The sequence below is a fragment of the Pantherophis guttatus genome, chromosome 5 (assembly GCF_059756535.1).
Source record: "Pantherophis guttatus breed Tessera chromosome 5, ASM5975653v1, whole genome shotgun sequence".
In the NCBI taxonomy this organism is placed as follows: domain Eukaryota; kingdom Metazoa; phylum Chordata; class Lepidosauria; order Squamata; family Colubridae; genus Pantherophis; species Pantherophis guttatus.
The window spans coordinates 12,904,964-12,922,616 of NC_142067.1; the positions used below are offsets into that span (position 1 = coordinate 12,904,964).

The 17,653-nt window shown below is 43.9% G+C and overlaps 1 protein-coding gene across 7 annotated transcripts in view; it reads right to left on the reverse strand.

Annotated features, from left to right (window-relative positions):
* SLC36A4 (solute carrier family 36 member 4) overlaps positions 1–17,653 on the reverse strand; it is a 58,927-nt gene that overhangs the window by 13,980 nt on the left and 27,294 nt on the right. For all 7 annotated transcript variants that reach the window (XM_034408522.2, XM_034408512.2, XM_034408541.2 and 4 more), the window contains 4 exons: positions 10,359–10,586; positions 7,894–7,992; positions 2,285–2,454; positions 296–465 (listed from right to left, as the gene is read on the reverse strand). In XM_034408522.2, coding sequence (XP_034264413.1) covers positions 296–465; positions 2,285–2,454; positions 7,894–7,992; positions 10,359–10,586 — 667 coding nt within the window. The remainder of the gene's footprint in view (positions 1–295; positions 466–2,284; positions 2,455–7,893; positions 7,993–10,358; positions 10,587–17,653) is intronic.

Genomic DNA, 17,653 nt, shown 5'->3' on the forward strand with positions numbered 1-17,653 from the left:
CTTAGCAAGCCTCCCTGCAGTCCCTGGGAGCCAAAACAGGGCGTGGAGGGGGCGCTACACCCCCCCGCCCCATTTTGGCCTTAGCAAGCCTCCCTGCAGCCCCTGGAAGCCAAAACGGATTGCAGGAAAAAAGGCATTTTTTTCCTCACCCGAGTATAAGCCAGCTTTTTTCAGCATAAAAAATGTGGTGAAAAAATCAACTTATACTCGAGTATATACGGTAGTAGATTTTTTTTTTGTTTTGCACATCACACCTGGGGAAAAAAACAACCCCATATTAACCCTTTGTACTTACAGGTTGAGCAGACCAGAAGCATTCGCACAAACATTTCAGAGATCAACTTCAGCTTCTGCTGCACTCTGGTTGCTACAATAGGAACAATGATCTCCGCTGGAACGTAGAACTGAATCGAATAGGTCACAAAAATCCCAAAGGAATAAAGGATCTTGACCATTTGGTACAGCCTGTGAATAATTGAACAAAACCTATGAATTACGAAGACAGTCTGCTACGAAGAAAAGGAACCGCTGCAAATTGTATTTTGTGAACTGTCAAATAATTTGCTCCTTCAGTTCACCATAGTCCTCGACGTACGACCACAATTGAGCCCAAACTTTATTTTGGAAAGTGAGAAATTTGTTAAGTGAGTTTTGCCCCATTTTACGACCTTTCTTGCCAGAGTTGTTAACTGAATCACTGCACTTGTTAAGTGTCAGGGTTACGACGGATGCCCTACTTAAATCATGAGCCTCGAGTCAGTCATATTCGCCAATGGAGCAATTTCACGGGTTGTAGAGATCACTCCTCTCCGGCCACTGTGGGTAACCCTGGGAGACAGCCTTGAGACAGAAATGTCTGGAATGTGTTTTCGTTTTTGGCTGTTGTGCTGCTTTGCCGTTTTCCCATCCCCCTTGCCTATGGCAACTCGAGAGCAGGCCAGGGATGCTTTGCGAGTTGACATTAAGTTAGTGGCACAGTTGTTAAGTGAATCTGGCTTCCCCACTGACTTTGCTTGTCGGAAGGCCGCACAAGGGGATTACATGACCCCTGGGACACTGCAACCGTCATAAATTTGAAAATGTTCCCAAGCATCTGATTTTGGATCATGTAACCCTGGAGATGCTGCAACAATCGTAAGTATGAAAAATGGTCATAAGTCACTTTTTGACACCGGGACACAGCAACGGTCATAAGTAAGAACCCTGGGACACAGCATATGACCCTAGGACACAGCAACGGTCGTAAGTAAGGACCCTAGGACACAGCAATGGTCATAAATATGAACCAGTTGCCAAGCATCTGATGTTTGATCACATGACCATGGGGACCATGCTACAAAGGTTGTAACCATGAAAAATGGTCACACTTTTTTCAGTGTCGTTGTAACTTTGAATGGTCACTAAGTGAACTGTTGTAAGCCAAGGACTACCTGTACACAAAGGCAAAAATGTGTCTTGTTCTGGGTTTATGCCAAACACTTTGTGGATTGGAATTCTCTCCTCTCCTCTCCTCCTCCCCTCCTCTCTTCCTCTTCTCTTCTCCTCCCCTCTTCTCTCCTCTCCTCTCCTCTTCCTCTTCTCTCCTCTCATCTTCCTCCTCCCCTCCCCTCTTCTCTCCTCTCATCTTCCTCTTCTCTCTTCTCGTCTTCCTCCTCCCCTCCCCTCTTCTCTCCTCCCCTCTTCCTCTCCTCTCCTCTCGTCTTCCTCCTCCCTTCCCCTCCCCTCCCATCTTCTCTTCTCTTCTCACATCATCTCATCTCATCTTATCTTATCGTGCCTTACTTTACCTTACCTTATCCTACCTTATCCCACCCCACTCTACCCTACCCTACTATAACTTATCATAATGTATATGGGCACGCAGCCAACTCACAGTGACTCCAGGTGGCTTATAGAAATAAAACCTCAAATACAACACCCAATAACCCCACACACACACACAAACACCCCTGGTGGCAACAATCAGACGAACAACTTGAAGTGCTCCGTATCACCCTGTGGTCACCAGCCCTGCTGACAAAGCCAAGTCTTCAGGGCCTGTCGAAATAATATCACGGTGGAGGCTAATCCTATCTCCCCAGGAATTATGTTCCATGGGGAGAGAAGGCCTTTCTTCTTGGTCCCATCCCATGGACCTCCTTCATGGAGGAGACCCGTAACATATCCTGCCTCCCCGCTCTAATGGGCTGATAGATGTTACTGGGAATACTCACACCGATTATGGAAAATACTCTGTAATTACAAGGATGCTAAAAGAATCAAGTCTTAACATGCTTTGACTGACCATTGATCTTGTGGCAGGTTGAGAGTAATGCTGGCTTTGATTTCGTCCCCAAAGCGTACGTATCCCAGGGTGGCTAATGAAATATACAAGGCCATCACAATTCCCATGCCAACGTTGAGTGCCACTGGGAAGCGGTCAACTTCTTTCATCCTATTCTGGATGGGGAGCACCTGAAAAAGAGAGGATGCAGATATATAAGACGAGGATAAAACATTTTAATTTATTTATTGATTAAATTTATATGCTGCCTGTCTTGCTACTGAAATGCTCAAAGAGGAGTTTCACGTCTGAATAGTTCCGTCCTAAAAGTTTCCCAAATAATTAAAATCAGCTTTTTTTCCCCACTCAACAGCTGCACACATTGGAAAAAATTACAACCATAATACAACCTGAGTGTATGAGAATTATGTAAGCGACTTCCAAAGTAGAGGGGTACAATGGCTCAGTGGTTAAAGATGCTGAGCTTATCAGAGGGAAAGCTGACAGCCCAGGTTTGAACCCTGAGCATCGTGCGATGGGGTGAGCTTCCGTTCCTTGCCACAGCTCCTGCCCATCTGGCAGTTTGAAAGGATGCAAATGTGAATAGATTAATAGATACCACTTCAGTGGGAAGGTAAAAATGTTCCGTATGCCTTTTTTGGAGTATAAGATGCTCCAGAGTATAAGACGCACATTAGTTTTTGGGGAGGAAAACAAGAAAAAAAAATCTGCCTCTGCCTACCAGCATCCATCGGTATTCATCTGGCTAGCGTCCTTGCAGCAAACAGCAAACAGCCTGGTTAGCTTCAGCACGTTATCGCAGCCTGATTTAGCATGAACAGCTGATTGGTGGTTGGATCGGCCTCCCGGAATAGCACCAATCAGCTGTTCCAGGCTGCGGGGATTGCCAGAGTCCATCGCCACCTCCATACGTTGCGTTTTTAGCCTCCGTGCATTGCGTTTTTGGCCTTCGCATACTCCATTTTAGACCCGTTCCAGGCTGCGGGGATCGCCACAGCACATTGCCACCTCTGCGTGTCGTGTTTTTGGCCTCCGCGCATCTCATTTTCGGCCTCCACACGCCCCATTTTTGGCCTCCGCACGTCTCATTTTCGGCCGATTCCAGGCAGTGGGGATCGCTGCCGCCACCACTGATCCCCGCCTGGAACCGGCTGAAAATGCGATGCAAGGAGGCCAAAGACGGGGGATGCAGAGGCCAGAAACGGAACACGCAGAGGTGGCAATTGATAGCGATGTGCTGTGGTGATCCCTGCAATCTGGAATGTGTCTAAAATGGGGCATGTGGAGGCCAAAAACGGAACACATGGAGGCTGAAAATGGCCAGCGGGTGGGGGCCGGCGGGTGGGCAGGGCTTCAGCAACATTCAGTGTATAAAACACACCACAATTTTCACCCACTTTTAGGGGGGCAGTGCATCTTATACTCCGAAAAGTACGGTAGCCATTCTGGCTACATGACCATGGAAGCATCTTCAGACAATGCTGGCTCCCTTAGCCAAGAAACAGAGATGAGCACCACACCAAGGACTCCGGACATGACTGGACAGGAAAATCTTTACCTTTTACCTTTATTTCCAAAGTATCCTAGACCTCCGAGCCAACTGACTACAGTGTCAGTGCTATATTGAGGGCTTGGAGCTACAGATTAATAGCAATTGATTAACCCCCCACAGCCAAAGAGATTATGAAAAATGAAGACAGCCAGCTTTCAACAAAGTCAATGGGGGAGGCCAGATTTGCATGATTCATTTAATAACTGCAGTGATTCACTTAACAACTATGGGAAAAAAGATTGTAAAATGGGGCAAAATTCTGTTTTGTTTGGCAAAGGAAAACTTGCGGTCAGTTGTGGTCGTAAGTGGAGAACTACTGTGTTTTTCCGAAAATAAGACTCTGTCTTATATTTTTTTGAACCCTAAAATAAGTGCTTGGCCTTATTGCCATGCGCTCAAAAGCCCAATTGGGCTTATTATCAGGGGATGTCTTATTTTGGAGGAAACAGGGTACCTAAATGATGACACTGAAAAGATGCCAGGGTTATCCCTAAACCTGCCTAAAAAGGCTGTCCAAAACCTCTATACAGGATTAAGACAGTTTCTTGAAGGCAAATTTTAAATTCAGACTAGCACTTTCTCTAAACGGGGTCCAAACCCTAGGAAGAAAACCCACCAAATAAGCAAACGCTTTAGTTTTAAGAACCGAACGTATTAAATTATATTAATTTTTGGAGAGCCGCAGTGTGAAATTGCACTGTTACAGCCAATTCCCGCATGTCATTGTACCAGCTGAACAATTCTGAGCCTCTTCAAACGCGAGAACAATCTCACGTAAGCATCAGCTCGTCAATGGTCAATGGCTCCCAATGAATTTGTGCTGAAGGAAAAACACCAGCCTCCGTGAATAAAACCGCCATTCCATAATTTCCCGCAGACTCGGTACTTGCTAAGCCTAAAGGAGTTCTGAAGAAAAAAAAGGTTTGATGGGATTTGAGAAGAACCTTGAGGGAGATGACAGAGGACAACAAAGAGGAGCTGCAGAGAAAGCACTTGCTGGATTATCAATCCTGTATAAATAAATTTCCCCACTTTCTATGCTGTAGGATAGAAGGCTGAGTTAACCTTGATGGGATCGAACTCCAGGCTGTGGGCAGAGTTTGCCTGCAATACCGCAGTTTAAAACCACTGTGCCAGCAGGTCTCATAATGTTACTCCAGGAGGTGTATTAAGAGTTTTAAAAATATATACACATAGGGACACAAAAGACAACTGTTTATCGCATGCGCTAGTTGTCTTTGTCCATTTTGTAGGCCAAAGTTCAGCTATGAAATGGCCTCCAGCCATTACAACGTCACCCACTTGTTCAAGAAACAATAGGAATATGGCCCAAATAGGAAAGGGAAAAAAATGTTGTAAAGTCAACCTAAAAGGCCACAAAGCTGAAAATCCACCTCTTTGAGTAAGGACCAAGTCAAAGTCTCTCTGGTGCTTTTTTCAAGAGGCAACTGGACTTTCTGGTTTTTCTTTGAAGACGTTTCACTTCTCATCCAAGAAGTTTCTCCAGCTCTGACTGGATGGATGGGAATGGAAGGATTTATATTCCTTGCAGACAGCTGGTCATTTGCATTATTTTAGAGAGTTGTTGAGGCCACCTGGAGGTTTATCTGTGTCGTCAGGATCACCTGAGTAGTGCAAATGGGTGTGGAATCTTCTTGGAACTGTTGAAAGGACTGCGTTGTAAGACAGAAAGGACTGTCTATCTTCAGTCTACAACACAGTCCTTTCAATAATTCCAAGAAGGCTCAGGTGACCCTGAGGATGCAGATAAACCTGCAGGTGGCCTCAACAACTCCCTAAAAGGATGCAAAAATGACCAGCTGTCTGCAAGGGGTATAAATCCTTCCGTTTACCCACCATCCAGTCAGAGGTTAAGAGGCTTCTTGGATGAGAAGTGAAACGATGCCCTTGATGTGATGTCTCGCTGCCTGAAGGCCGTGCGGGTCTGGATGGGGAGAAATAGGCTCAGACTCTACCCCTCCAAGACCGAGTTGCTGTGGTTCCCGGCGTCCCAATATAGTCAGCTGGTGCCATCGCTGACTATTGGGGGTGAGTCTTTACCCCCCACAGAGAGGGCTCGCAATCTGGGTGTCCTCCTGGACACACGGCTGTCTTTAGAAGATGACGGCCGTGGCCAGGGGGGCTTTTTATCAGGTTTGCCTGATTCGCCAGTTGCAGCCCTTTCTGGACCGGGACGCCTTGCGCACGGTCACTCACGCCCTTGTCAGCTCCCAGCTGGACTATTGTAATACTCTCTACATGGGGCTCCCCTTGAAGAGCACTCGGAGGCTCCAACTGGTCCAGAATGCGGCCGTGCGGGTGGTTATGGGCACAACTCGTTGTGCCCACGTGACACCCCTCCTGCGCGAGCTGCACTGGCTCCCAGTGGTCTTCCGGGTGCAATTCAAGGTGTTGGTTACCACCTTTAAAGCACTCCATGGCATTGGACCTGGATACCTTCGAGACCATCTTCTGCCACCAGTAGCCTCCCACCAGCCAGTCCGTTCCTACAGAGAGGGTCTCCTCAGGGTGCCATCAGCCAAGTTATGTCGGCTGGCGACACCCAGGGGGAGGGCCTTCTCTGTGGGAGCCCCAGCCCTGTGGAATGAACTGCCCCAAGAAATTTGTAAGATCTCTGATCTCCGTGTATTTCGCTGTGCCCTCAAAACCTTGTTGTTCCGCCAGGCCAGGCTATCAATGTAAAGATTTTAATTGGTTTTAAATTGGTTTTAAATATGGGATTTTAAATTTGGGGTTTTATAATTGAGCCTATTATTTAATAATTTTAATAATTTTTAAATGTTGTCTGTCTTTGTGCTTTTAATCAGGCTGTACACCACCCTGAGTCCTTCGGGAGAAGGGCAGTATAGTAAGTAAGTAAGTAAGTAAGTAAGTAAGTAAGTAAGTAAGTAAGTAAGTAAGTAAGTAAATAAATAAATAAATAAATAAATAAATAAATAAATAAATAAATAAATAAATAAGTCTTCAAAGAAAAACCAGAAAGTCCAGTTGCCTCTTGAAAAAAAAAATACATTTGGGACAACCATGACCTGGATGACTGAGAATCTCCATAAACAAAGTCAAAGTTTACAGATCCAACTTGCCCTTCCATATGTTCCTGTGTTCCTGAAGCAAAATTTGCAGTCGCTGCTGCATAAACCGGGTTGTATGTCCCAAGCTAAAGTCGAAGAAAAAAGTGTTGCCTATGATTTATACGCAAAAACACAACTTCTCTTTATTTCATCAATTTGCTTCCGCAAATATTTACGGTTGCTCAAATAAACTCAATTTACAGTAATGAAATTAAAAATAAACGCAATCAAGCTAACCATGAAACTTCTAACATATAAATAGCGGCAATTTTTGCAATGATTGGATCATCATCTACTGCTTAAGACAGTCCATGATGATTTTGACTCTTGGCTGCAAGTTGCAGAGATTTCTATCCGCTCATTCTCACAAAACATGTCAAAAAAAACCCTAGAGCTTTAATCTTATTGCTGCGGCTACCATCTCAAACTTTTTTTCATCATTTTTCATGAATGCCCCTGGAGAGTGCAAGGCGTGACATTCTGTTCTCTCTCTCACACACACACAACCTTTGTGCACAACACACCCACTTCAACTTTTTTCCACCCTTCACGCATGACATAAGAGACATGGCTTCCCAATCACTTTCCTCAGGATACCCCTAAAAGTGGGAATCACATATTTATAGCATGTACACTTGTTTCCCCGAAAATAAGACCTAACCGGAAAATGAGTCCCAGCATGATTTTTCAGGATGCTCATAATATAAGCCCTACCCCCAAAATAAGCCCCAGTTAAGATTGTCAACCAGATGGGTGCATTTAGTACCGTATTTTCCCCAAAATAAGACCTAACCAGAAAATAAGCCCTAATGTGTCTTTTGGAGCAAAAATTAATATAAGACCCGGTCTTATTTTCGGGGAAACACTGTACTTTTATTGCAGAGTACAGCAATAAAGGGAAAAGAAAAACATGTTTGAATTTGAGAGGACTTCAGCAAGTTCTTAACCCCAATGTAAATACTCACCACTCCTATTCCTTCAAATGCAAAAATAGCTGTGCCAAAGAAAAGGGGGTACTTGTTCCAACCAGTCACCATGATCAGTTTTCGAGGTTCAGATAAACCCTGGGAAGAGAAATCAAAGAGTGGTGATCTGTAGCTAAACCAATTCAGTTTCAAGAGCAGGAGGTTTTTTTTCCCCCAAAGAAGCCAAGTTAGGCCACCTAATGCCTACCGACATGACCAAAATCATATCCAATGAAGGATATTCTTCATTCATTATAAACTTCCTGATGAGTGGTGTGGTGGCTTAGAGGTGGAGCCCTCGCCTCACAATCAGGAGATTGTGAGTTCGATCCTAGGTAGAGGCAGATATTTCTCTCTCTGGGCACGTTGAGAATATATCTGCTGAATATAACTCCGCACTGGTGACAGGAAGGACATCCAGCCAGTAAACACTCAGCTCCGTTCAGGTGCCCAGACTCCACCCCACAAGGGATTACGTTGTCATTAAAAGGAGATGATTATAAACTTCCTGACAGTGAGGACGATTAATCAGTGGAATGGTTTGCCTCCAGAAGTTGTGGGTGCTTCATCACTGGAGGTTTTAAGAGACTGGAGAAGTCACTTGTCTGAAGTGATCGAGTCTCCTGTTTGAGCAGGGGGTTGGACTAGAAGACCTCCAAGGTCCCTTCCAGCTCTATTCTGATTGATTGATTGGTTGATTGATATTAGTAGCATATCTCATTTTTTACAATTATCAAAAGTGATATTCTATGCAATCATCAGTGGGTAGAATGAGATATGATCAAGCCTATCTCAATTCCTCATGATTTCGAATGAGATATGATCAAGCCTATCTCAATTCCTCATGATTTCAAGGTCAGAGTCAAGTTGTTTTCTTTGGGGGGAAAATTCTGCTCTTGCGGCCACTAAATCAGAAAGACTCAAATCAGTTTCCTTTAAAAATTCCATACAGGTAGTCCTCGACTTACAACAGTTCCTTTAGTGACTGTTCAAAGTTACAACAGCACTGATCAAAGTGACTTATGACCGCTTTTCACACCTACAACCATTGCAATATCCCCATGGTCATATGATCAAAACTCAAATGCTTGGGAGAAGACTCACATTTGTAACCGGAGCAGTGTCTCAGGGTCATGTGATTCCCCTTTTTGCAACCTTCTGACAATCAAAGTCAATGGGAAAGCCAGATTCACTTAACAACGGGGTTACTAATTTAACAACTGCAGTGATTCATTGAACAACCGTAATTCACTTAACAGACGTCTCACTTAGCAACATAAATTTTGGGCTCAATTGTGGTCGTAAATCGAGGACTACCTATACGGGAGTTGTTTATCCTTGTTTTCTTCTCCAGTGAGATAGTTTCAACCACCCTTGGAGCTTGCGTGAAGGTACAGAAACACAGGGCCAAATTCACATTAGAAAGGATCAGGGCAGAACTGAACCAAATGTGACACTGAAAAACGAAACAGGGGAGAAATACTTCCGACTCACTCCAGGAGTTCGATTCTGACCAGCTCAAGGTTGACTCAGCCTTCCATCCTTCCGAGGTGGGTAAAATGAGAACCCAGATTGTTGGGGGCAATAAGCTGACTCTGTAAACCGCTTAGAGTGGGCTGTAAAGCACTGTGAAGCGGTATATAAAGGGGTATATCAGGGGGTTTTCAATTCAATTGTATAGAATGTGAAGGATGTGTGTTTTTGCTGTATTTTTTATGTATAATGCACACTGAAGATGGCAATTAATTGCGTTGTATGCGGTGCAATGACATTAAAGCAGGGGTGAAATGCTCCCGGTTCGGACCGGATCGCCCGATCCGGTAGTGATGGCGGCGGGTGGTTCAGAGAACCAGTAGCAAAAATCCCTGTGCGTCCCTCACCCCATGCCCAGCTGAGCCGCACGATCATCAGAGGCATTTTTTTTTACTTTTAAAAGCATTTTTTCTACAACCTCTTCCGACGAAAAAATTCTTTTAAAAGTTAAAAAAAAAAGCCTCTGATGAACACGCGGCTCAGCTGGGATCGTCAGAGGCTTTTCAAAGCATTTTTTTCTGCAACCTCTTGGCCGAAGAAGTGGTAAAAAAAATGCTTTGAAAAGTCTCTGACGATCCCAGCTGAGTTGCTTGATCGGCAGAGAAGTATTTTTTAAAAAGCCTCTCTGACGATCCCAGCTGAGTTGCCTGATTGGCAGAGGCTTTTCAAAGCATTAGAAAAAATGCTTTGAAAAGTTTTAAAAAAAAAAATTGGCCACGCCCACCCAGTCACATTACCCCCCCACCAAGCCACGCCCACAGAACTAGTAGTAACAAATTTTACATTTCACCCCTGCATTAAAGTAAAGTAAAGTAAAGTAAACCAAACCAAACCAAACCAACTAAAGTAAACTAAAGTAAACTAAAGTAAACTAAACTAAACTGTAAAGCACTGTGAAGCGGTATATAAGTCTAAGCGCTATTGCTACTCACCTCTATAACATAATGATAAATAATGATCAAGCTGACAGCCATGGCTAAATTTGCCAGGAATGAGAACACAGACAGATGCTTAAGATCTCGAATGAAAACCAAGAGGATTACAAATGGAAGGAAACACAGCATGTATAATCTCAAATCGATGGTCCTTCTGTCTGAGGGGCCGGCGATTCCTGTGGTATTCGTAGCATACGATTTCATTTGAGCGTATCCTTCACAAACCTGCCGTAAATTAAGCAAAGAGAAAGAGAAGAGAGAGAGATTAGCACATCTAGCATTGTGAGCATTACAGGAAGTCTTTGTTTTACGACTGACTCGCTTAACTTAAGTGATGACAGTGTAAAAAAAAATTAGTTTTGCGGTCATGCTTACATTTATCATTGTCTCACCACTGATGTGCTTCACAACTGGCTTGCAGCAAGCGGAATTCATAGAATTAATTAACGCTCTCACAGAGAGGGGCTCCTCAGGGTGCCGTCGGCCAAACAGTGTCGGCTGGCGGCCCCCAGGGGGAGAGCCTTCTCTGTGGGGGCACCTGTTATCTGGAATGAGCTCCCCCTGGAGATACGGAGGATCCCGGATTTACGCACCTTCCGCCACGCCCTCAAGACCTTTTTATTCCAACAGGCTGGCCTGGCCTAACTTTCCCTTTTAAATGGTATATGAGTAATTTTAAATCTGTTTTTAAATATGGGGATGTTTTAATTCGTCTCAGGCCAAATTGTTTAATACATTTTTATACTGTTTTAAATTTTATAATCTGTGTGTTTTATCTTTTTGGCTGTTCACCGCCCTGAGTCCTTCAGGAGTAGGGCGGTATATAAATTTAATAAAATAAAATAAAAAAATGAAATAATACTTAGTTGGGTAACCTTTAGCATGAGTTACAGTCTTACAACGTCTTCCCATGGAGTGAACCAAGTCTTTTAGTTCTGCAGCTGTTATCATGTGAAACCAAGATTGAATGATGGCTTCTATTAACTGGGTTTTATTGCTGGGTCGCTTCTGACTAACAAGTTTCTTGAGTCGGTTCCATAGATTTTCCAGATTGGGTTAAGGTTTGAGCTATTCCCAGGCCATTCCAGCAGTGGAATATGATTATCTTGAAATACCAAAAAAAAGTGGTGTTATTAGCCATCAAACCTCAAAAATACACTTTTCCCAAAAGGTTTCCACAATTTTGGCCACTACTGTGCAACCAGCCTACAAACTCCTCAGAATCCAAATCAACCACGCAGCCAACCAGAGACAGCAGCGACCCTCAACCAATCCACGCAAACCCCCACATCCGGTTCACCTCCCCAATGACCCTGATCTGATGTAATCTCCTTATCACAAGACCCTTGACAAATCCCATCACAAGACTCACTGATGGCTCACATCTGACCCATCACAAGACCCCCACTCAACACACCCACACCTGAAGCCCTTATAAACAGAAGAACACTGACATCTAAACTCGGCTGAAGACATCTCCTAAACTTGGCTGTCAACTTGCAAAGCATCCCTGGCCTGCTCTCGAATTGCCATAGGCAGGGTGGGGGGGAACTGACGGAGCAGCACAGCAGCCACAACCAGAAGCACATTCCACGCATACCTTTCTCAAGGCTGTATCCCAGGTTACCTGCAGCAGCCAGAGGGGCGTAATCTCTACAGCCCACGAAATTGCTCCATTGGAGAATGTGATTTAGGACACACCCTGGGAGGAGTGGTGAAACAGGGTCATAATTGGGCCGTAAATTACGTGGGGCAGAGCTGGCTTCACTTGGGTACCTGCCGACATGTTGCTCTTAATAAATAACTGGATTTCTTTTGAAGCTTGGCTCGAGGGTCATGGTTTAATTAGGGCATCTGTCGGAATCCTGACAGTTACAAAGCCTGGTAACAAAACATTCAGAAATCAACCCACAAGCTGGGAGAACAAACCTTCACTCTCAGACAGGAGTTTCAGTAGTATTTCGATTCTCCCATAATAAGATTCAAGATTCACACAGGAAGAACTATGAACACTGTAAACTGTCTTACATTTCTTTTTTTAAAAAGGGTTTGGCTTCGAATTGCAATTTCCTTTAAGAGCTCTCTCCAATCTTAAAAATAAAAAAATAAAATAAAAAAAGGATGATACCAGCCTATAGGAACAGAGATGACTGCTAGGAATAAGACATCTAATTCAAAGTCTCCTGCAGTTTTGTCCAATGTTAATCACTCCACCCAAAAGAAAAAAGAAAAAAAAAAGAAAACATTTTAGACCTTTAAATCTATTCTCTATTAAACCACAGGGATAATAGGGTTGCTCCACGGGGTCTCCCTAATAATTACCTGAAGTAATTTGAACAACTATTTGAGCGTGGGAAATATTTTATTGCATAAACATCTGGTATCATTTGGCAGGCGCTATATGCTATTAAGGCTCTTTGGGATCCCACTGTTTTTCATTACAATGAAATAGTAAACATTATTAGCCAGGATTTTGCATTATTAGACCTAACAGAAGGTCAGGGTAAAAGCCAACATACCAGCAAGGAGACCCTTATTTTTTTTATTTTGTTTTCTTTTGTTTTGTTTTGTTTTGTTTTGTTTTGTTTTGTTTTGTTTTCTTTCTTTTCTTTTCTTTTCTCTTTTTTCTTTTCTTTTCTTTTCTTCTTTTGTTTTGTTTTGTTTTGTTGTTTTATTATTTTATTTTATTTTATTTTATTATTTTATTTTATTATTTTATATTATTTATTTATTTATTATTTTATTTATTTAGAAAATTTATATTGCCGCCTACTCACACATGGCGACTCAAAGCGTCTTACAAGGACATAAACACACAATATAAAAGAAATAAAAAGAAAAATGATTTAAAAACCCTGTTCCAAAGTTTCAATGGTCACGCCTCTTCTGTGGTCACATGACCGCACTCTAGGCACTTTTGGTGACACAGCCACATTTATGACCATTTGCAGTGTCCCATGGTTCATTTGACTGCATTTTGTCACGGTTTTGCCAAAAAGCGGCCCTTAACGTCTGGTTGTGAAACCACCATTGCCCATTGCAAATCATGGATTCGTTTCAGAACTGTAGCATCCGTTTTGCAACTAAAGTGGTCGCATTACGAATACTGCGTTCACTTAACAATGACCACAAACGAGGTCATAAAAACAACCATCATGACCGACTAGCCATCATGGAAGGCTCTATTATTGTTATTCATATCAAGGATTACCTGTAACCAGGAGTGGGTTTCTGGGGGTTCGCAGGGGTTTGGGAGAACCTCTAGCTAAGATTCTGTGCAGTTCGGAGAATCCCCAAATCCCACTCCTGGCTGGCCCTGCCCACCCCTCCCCTCCCCTCCCAGGAGTCCCCACACGGCCCATTTTGGATGCAGGTAAGTGCAGGGCGCGTGCGGAGGCTCAGGGAGGGCGAAAAATTAGGCTGCTGGAAGTTCGGGAAGGCCGGAAACGGGCCTGTTTCTAGCCTCCAGAAGGCCTCCAGAGCCTGGGGAGGCCATTTTTGCCCTCCGAGAGGTTCGAGGAAAGCCTCCAGAGCCCAGGGAGGGCAAAAACGCAACACCCCCCGCCACGGTGCAGGAGGACACCTAGGCCACAGCCACCATGGCCATGCCCACCCAGCAACCGGGCAGAGAACCTCTTGCTAAAATTTTTGAAGCCCACCCCTGCCTGTAACCATGGTGACATATTTTCTTGGGGCAAAAAAAACCAACCTGACGAAAGGACAAATCCAGAAGAGCTTCATAAAGATTAAAACGAATTGCTTATCTTGGCTTTATACAAAGACAAAACTCAAAAGCAAAACCAAGAAAAACATTATAAAAATGCATATTTTAATTAAAAAATATCTAAAAACATGAAAAACTATGACGTTATCAGAAGCATGTATTAACAAAGATTACTGCATCGGACTAATTAGTAACACCATTTGTATGGTAAAAGTTAAATGACCATAATAAAGAGATAAAAGTTTTGTTTTAAAAAATAAAGGATCTACAGTCACTGTGGCTATAACACTCCAGACTATCTACTTTTTTCACCAAATAACAGTAACAGAGTTGGAAAGGAGCTGGGAGGTCATCTAGTCCAACTCCCTGCTCACACAGGAAATCTGTACTAGGGATTCGAACCGCCAAACTGCCTACCTTTCTGATCGACAAGCTCAGCATCTTAGCCACTGAGCCACGTAGTCAGGATAAGTAGATTTTTTTATATTAAAAAAATTAATCTCTTGGTGCACAATTTCATTATGACAGGCCGGTAACTCAGGAAAAGAAGAATTGTAATGGGGGGGGGGTTGAAGTTTCCCCCAAGATTTGAACGGGCCCCACCCTACTGATGTTTCAAAGATGTTTTAATGCTTTATAACCATTTTCAAATTGCCCAGAATTACTGAGAGTTAGATGGCTTATTCATTTAGTAAATAGTAATTTGTCCCACTTTATGACTTTTTTTTTGCCACATTTGTTAAGTGAATCACTGCAGTTGTTAAATTAGTAACACGGTTGTTAAGTGAATCTGGCTTCCCCATTGACTTTGCTTGTCAGAAGATCGCAAAAGGGGAATCACACGACTCCGGGACACTGCAACAACCGTCATAAATATGAACCAGTTGTCAAATATCTGAATGTAAGTCTATGTGACCCTGGGGATGCTGCAATGGTCATAAGTGTGAAGACTGTCATTGTCATAAGTCACATTTTTTCACTGCTATTGTAACTTTGAACGGTCACTAAATGAACTGTTGCAGGTCGAGAATTATCTCTAATGTGTCCAAAGTAGGAGAATTTGAGCCTAGTCGACTGGCGACACCCAGGGGGAGAGCCTCCTCTGTGGGGGCACCAGCCCTCTGGAATGAGCTGCCCCTAGAGCTCCGTCTTAGCCCCGACCTACGTACTTTTCGCCGCGCCCTTAAGACCCTCCTGTTCCAGCAAGCCGGACTGGCCTAATATGAATTTTATTGTGGGTGTATGTGTGTTTTAAATTTGCGGGCCAATTTTATATATTGATTTTAATTTGGTTTTAAATATTATAAATTTATGTATTTTAATATGGCTGTACTGAGTCCTGAGTCCTGAGTCCCTGAGTCCTTCGGGAGAAGGGCGGTATAGAAATCTAATAAACTTGAAACTTGAAACTAGTCACTTGTGTCTCGCGTGAAAACTTTGAATCAATTTGTTTGATGATCCACTGGCTTGTTTCCCTGACTATCCCACAGTTCTCTCAGGATTTTTCTCCAACATCAAAATTCAAAAGCATCAATACTCTCTTCTCCCACTTCTTCAAAATCCACAAAGGAGATTTTATCCCTTACTGTAGTGTTGCTTTGATTAAGGGAGGGCACCATTTCAAAATTGCATTCGGTACTTGAAGGTGTGCAAATTATCATCTTTAAATGTTTTAATTGCTTTATCCTGCAGCATGCATAGATCTCTTAGATCAGAGGTTTTATCGCTACCAAAGAACAGCGCTATTGCCGTTTGTCTTCCTACATATGCAGATGCTTTACCAGTGGTGAAATCCAAATTTTTTTACTACCGCTTCTGTAGGCGTGGCTTGGTGGACGTGGTGTGGCTTGGTGGGCGTGGCAGGGGAAGGATACGGCAAAATCTCCATTCCCACCCCACTCCAGGGGAAGCATACTGCAAAATCCCCATTCCCTCTCCAGTCCTAGGGGAAGGATATTGCAAAATCTTCATTCCTACCTCACTCTGGGGCCGGCCAGAGGTGGTATTTGCCGGTTCTCCGCTACCAGGTTCTCCAGAACCTGTCAGAACCTGCTGGATTTCACCCCTGTGCTTTACTCCAGGGGTGTCAAACTCAAGGCCCATGGGGTGCTTAGATCTGGGCCGCAGAGCCGCCCTGGAAACAGTAAAAGGACCGGCCTGCAATGCCTCTACCAGCAAAAACAGAGCTCGGGAGGCCCATGCACGGCCCACCCGGGCTCCATTTTTTTTTTTTAATTTGATTTATATGCCGCCCTTCTCCGGAGACTCAGGGCGGCTTACAATGCGCTAAGCAATAGCCTTCATTCTTTTGTATATTTATACAAAGTCAGCTTATTGCCCCCACAACTGGATCCTCAATTTACCTACCTTAGAAAGGATGGAAGGCTGAGTCAACCTTGAGCCTGGCGAGATTCGAACCTGCAGTAATTGCAGGCAGCTGGTTTTAATAACAGGGTGCTTTAGACCACTGTACTCCCAAGGCTCTTACCAAGGCACATTTTCGGCTGTGACGGCCTCCTGCAAGCTCCATTTTTGCTGGCGGAGCACTCAGCCACCACAGGCGCCCCCGACACAAGTGACTTCAAGCTGGCCACCCCTACCCTGGCCACGCCCACCCGGGCCTGTGAGGTCAAGCCAGTGGTGGGTTGCCCCCGGTTCGGACCGGTTTGCAAGAACCGGTAATAAAACTGGCGGGAGGCCCCGCCCACTGCCCCGGATGTTGTCATCAGCAATCTGCGCATGCAGATCCCGTTACGAACCGGTAGTAAAGGTAAGTAGAACCCACCCCAGGGTCAAACACAACCCTGAAGGGGCTCTCAATGAAATTGAGTTTGATACCCCTGCTTTATGCTACTTTATCACTTTTTTTTTTTTTTACTAGCATGTTAAAATAGGACTCAAGATAAGAAGAGTAAAAGAATCAAACCGGAGGCATTCATAGAAAAACTGACCATCTCTCAGTTAGGATCAGGCCAACCATAGAGACTGGAACCCACCAGGAAAGAAAACCAAGACAAGTTTTTATGAATCTTCAAATACAATTAAAACAAGAATATAGCTTAGTGCAATGTGTGATCCAGGCCACATGGACCAGGGGTGAAATCCAAAATTTTTCCCTACCGGTTCTGTGGGCATGATTTGGTGGGCATGGCAGGGGAAGGATACTGCAAAATCTCCATTCCCACCCCACTCCAGGAGAAGGATACTGCAAAATCTCCATTCCCTCCCCTCCTGGGGGAAGGATATTGCAAAATCTTCATTCCCACCCCTCTCTGGGGCCAGCCAGAGGTGATATTTGCCGGTTCTCCGAACTGCTCAAAATTTCCGCTACCGGTTCTCCAGAACCTGCTGGATTTCACCCCTGACATGGACGATGCTAATCTAACCAGTTTACTGTTTTATTTGTGTGTTATGTGTGAACAAAGTAAACCTGCTTTTCTCAGCTTGTCACCCTCCAGGAAAACATAAATCTGGAAACTGCTGCAGCAAGATACGTGAAGGGAACATGACAAAATCACGAAGGAGTGCCAAACAGCACAAAAGGATCACTGCAAAGAACGCAAGCTTT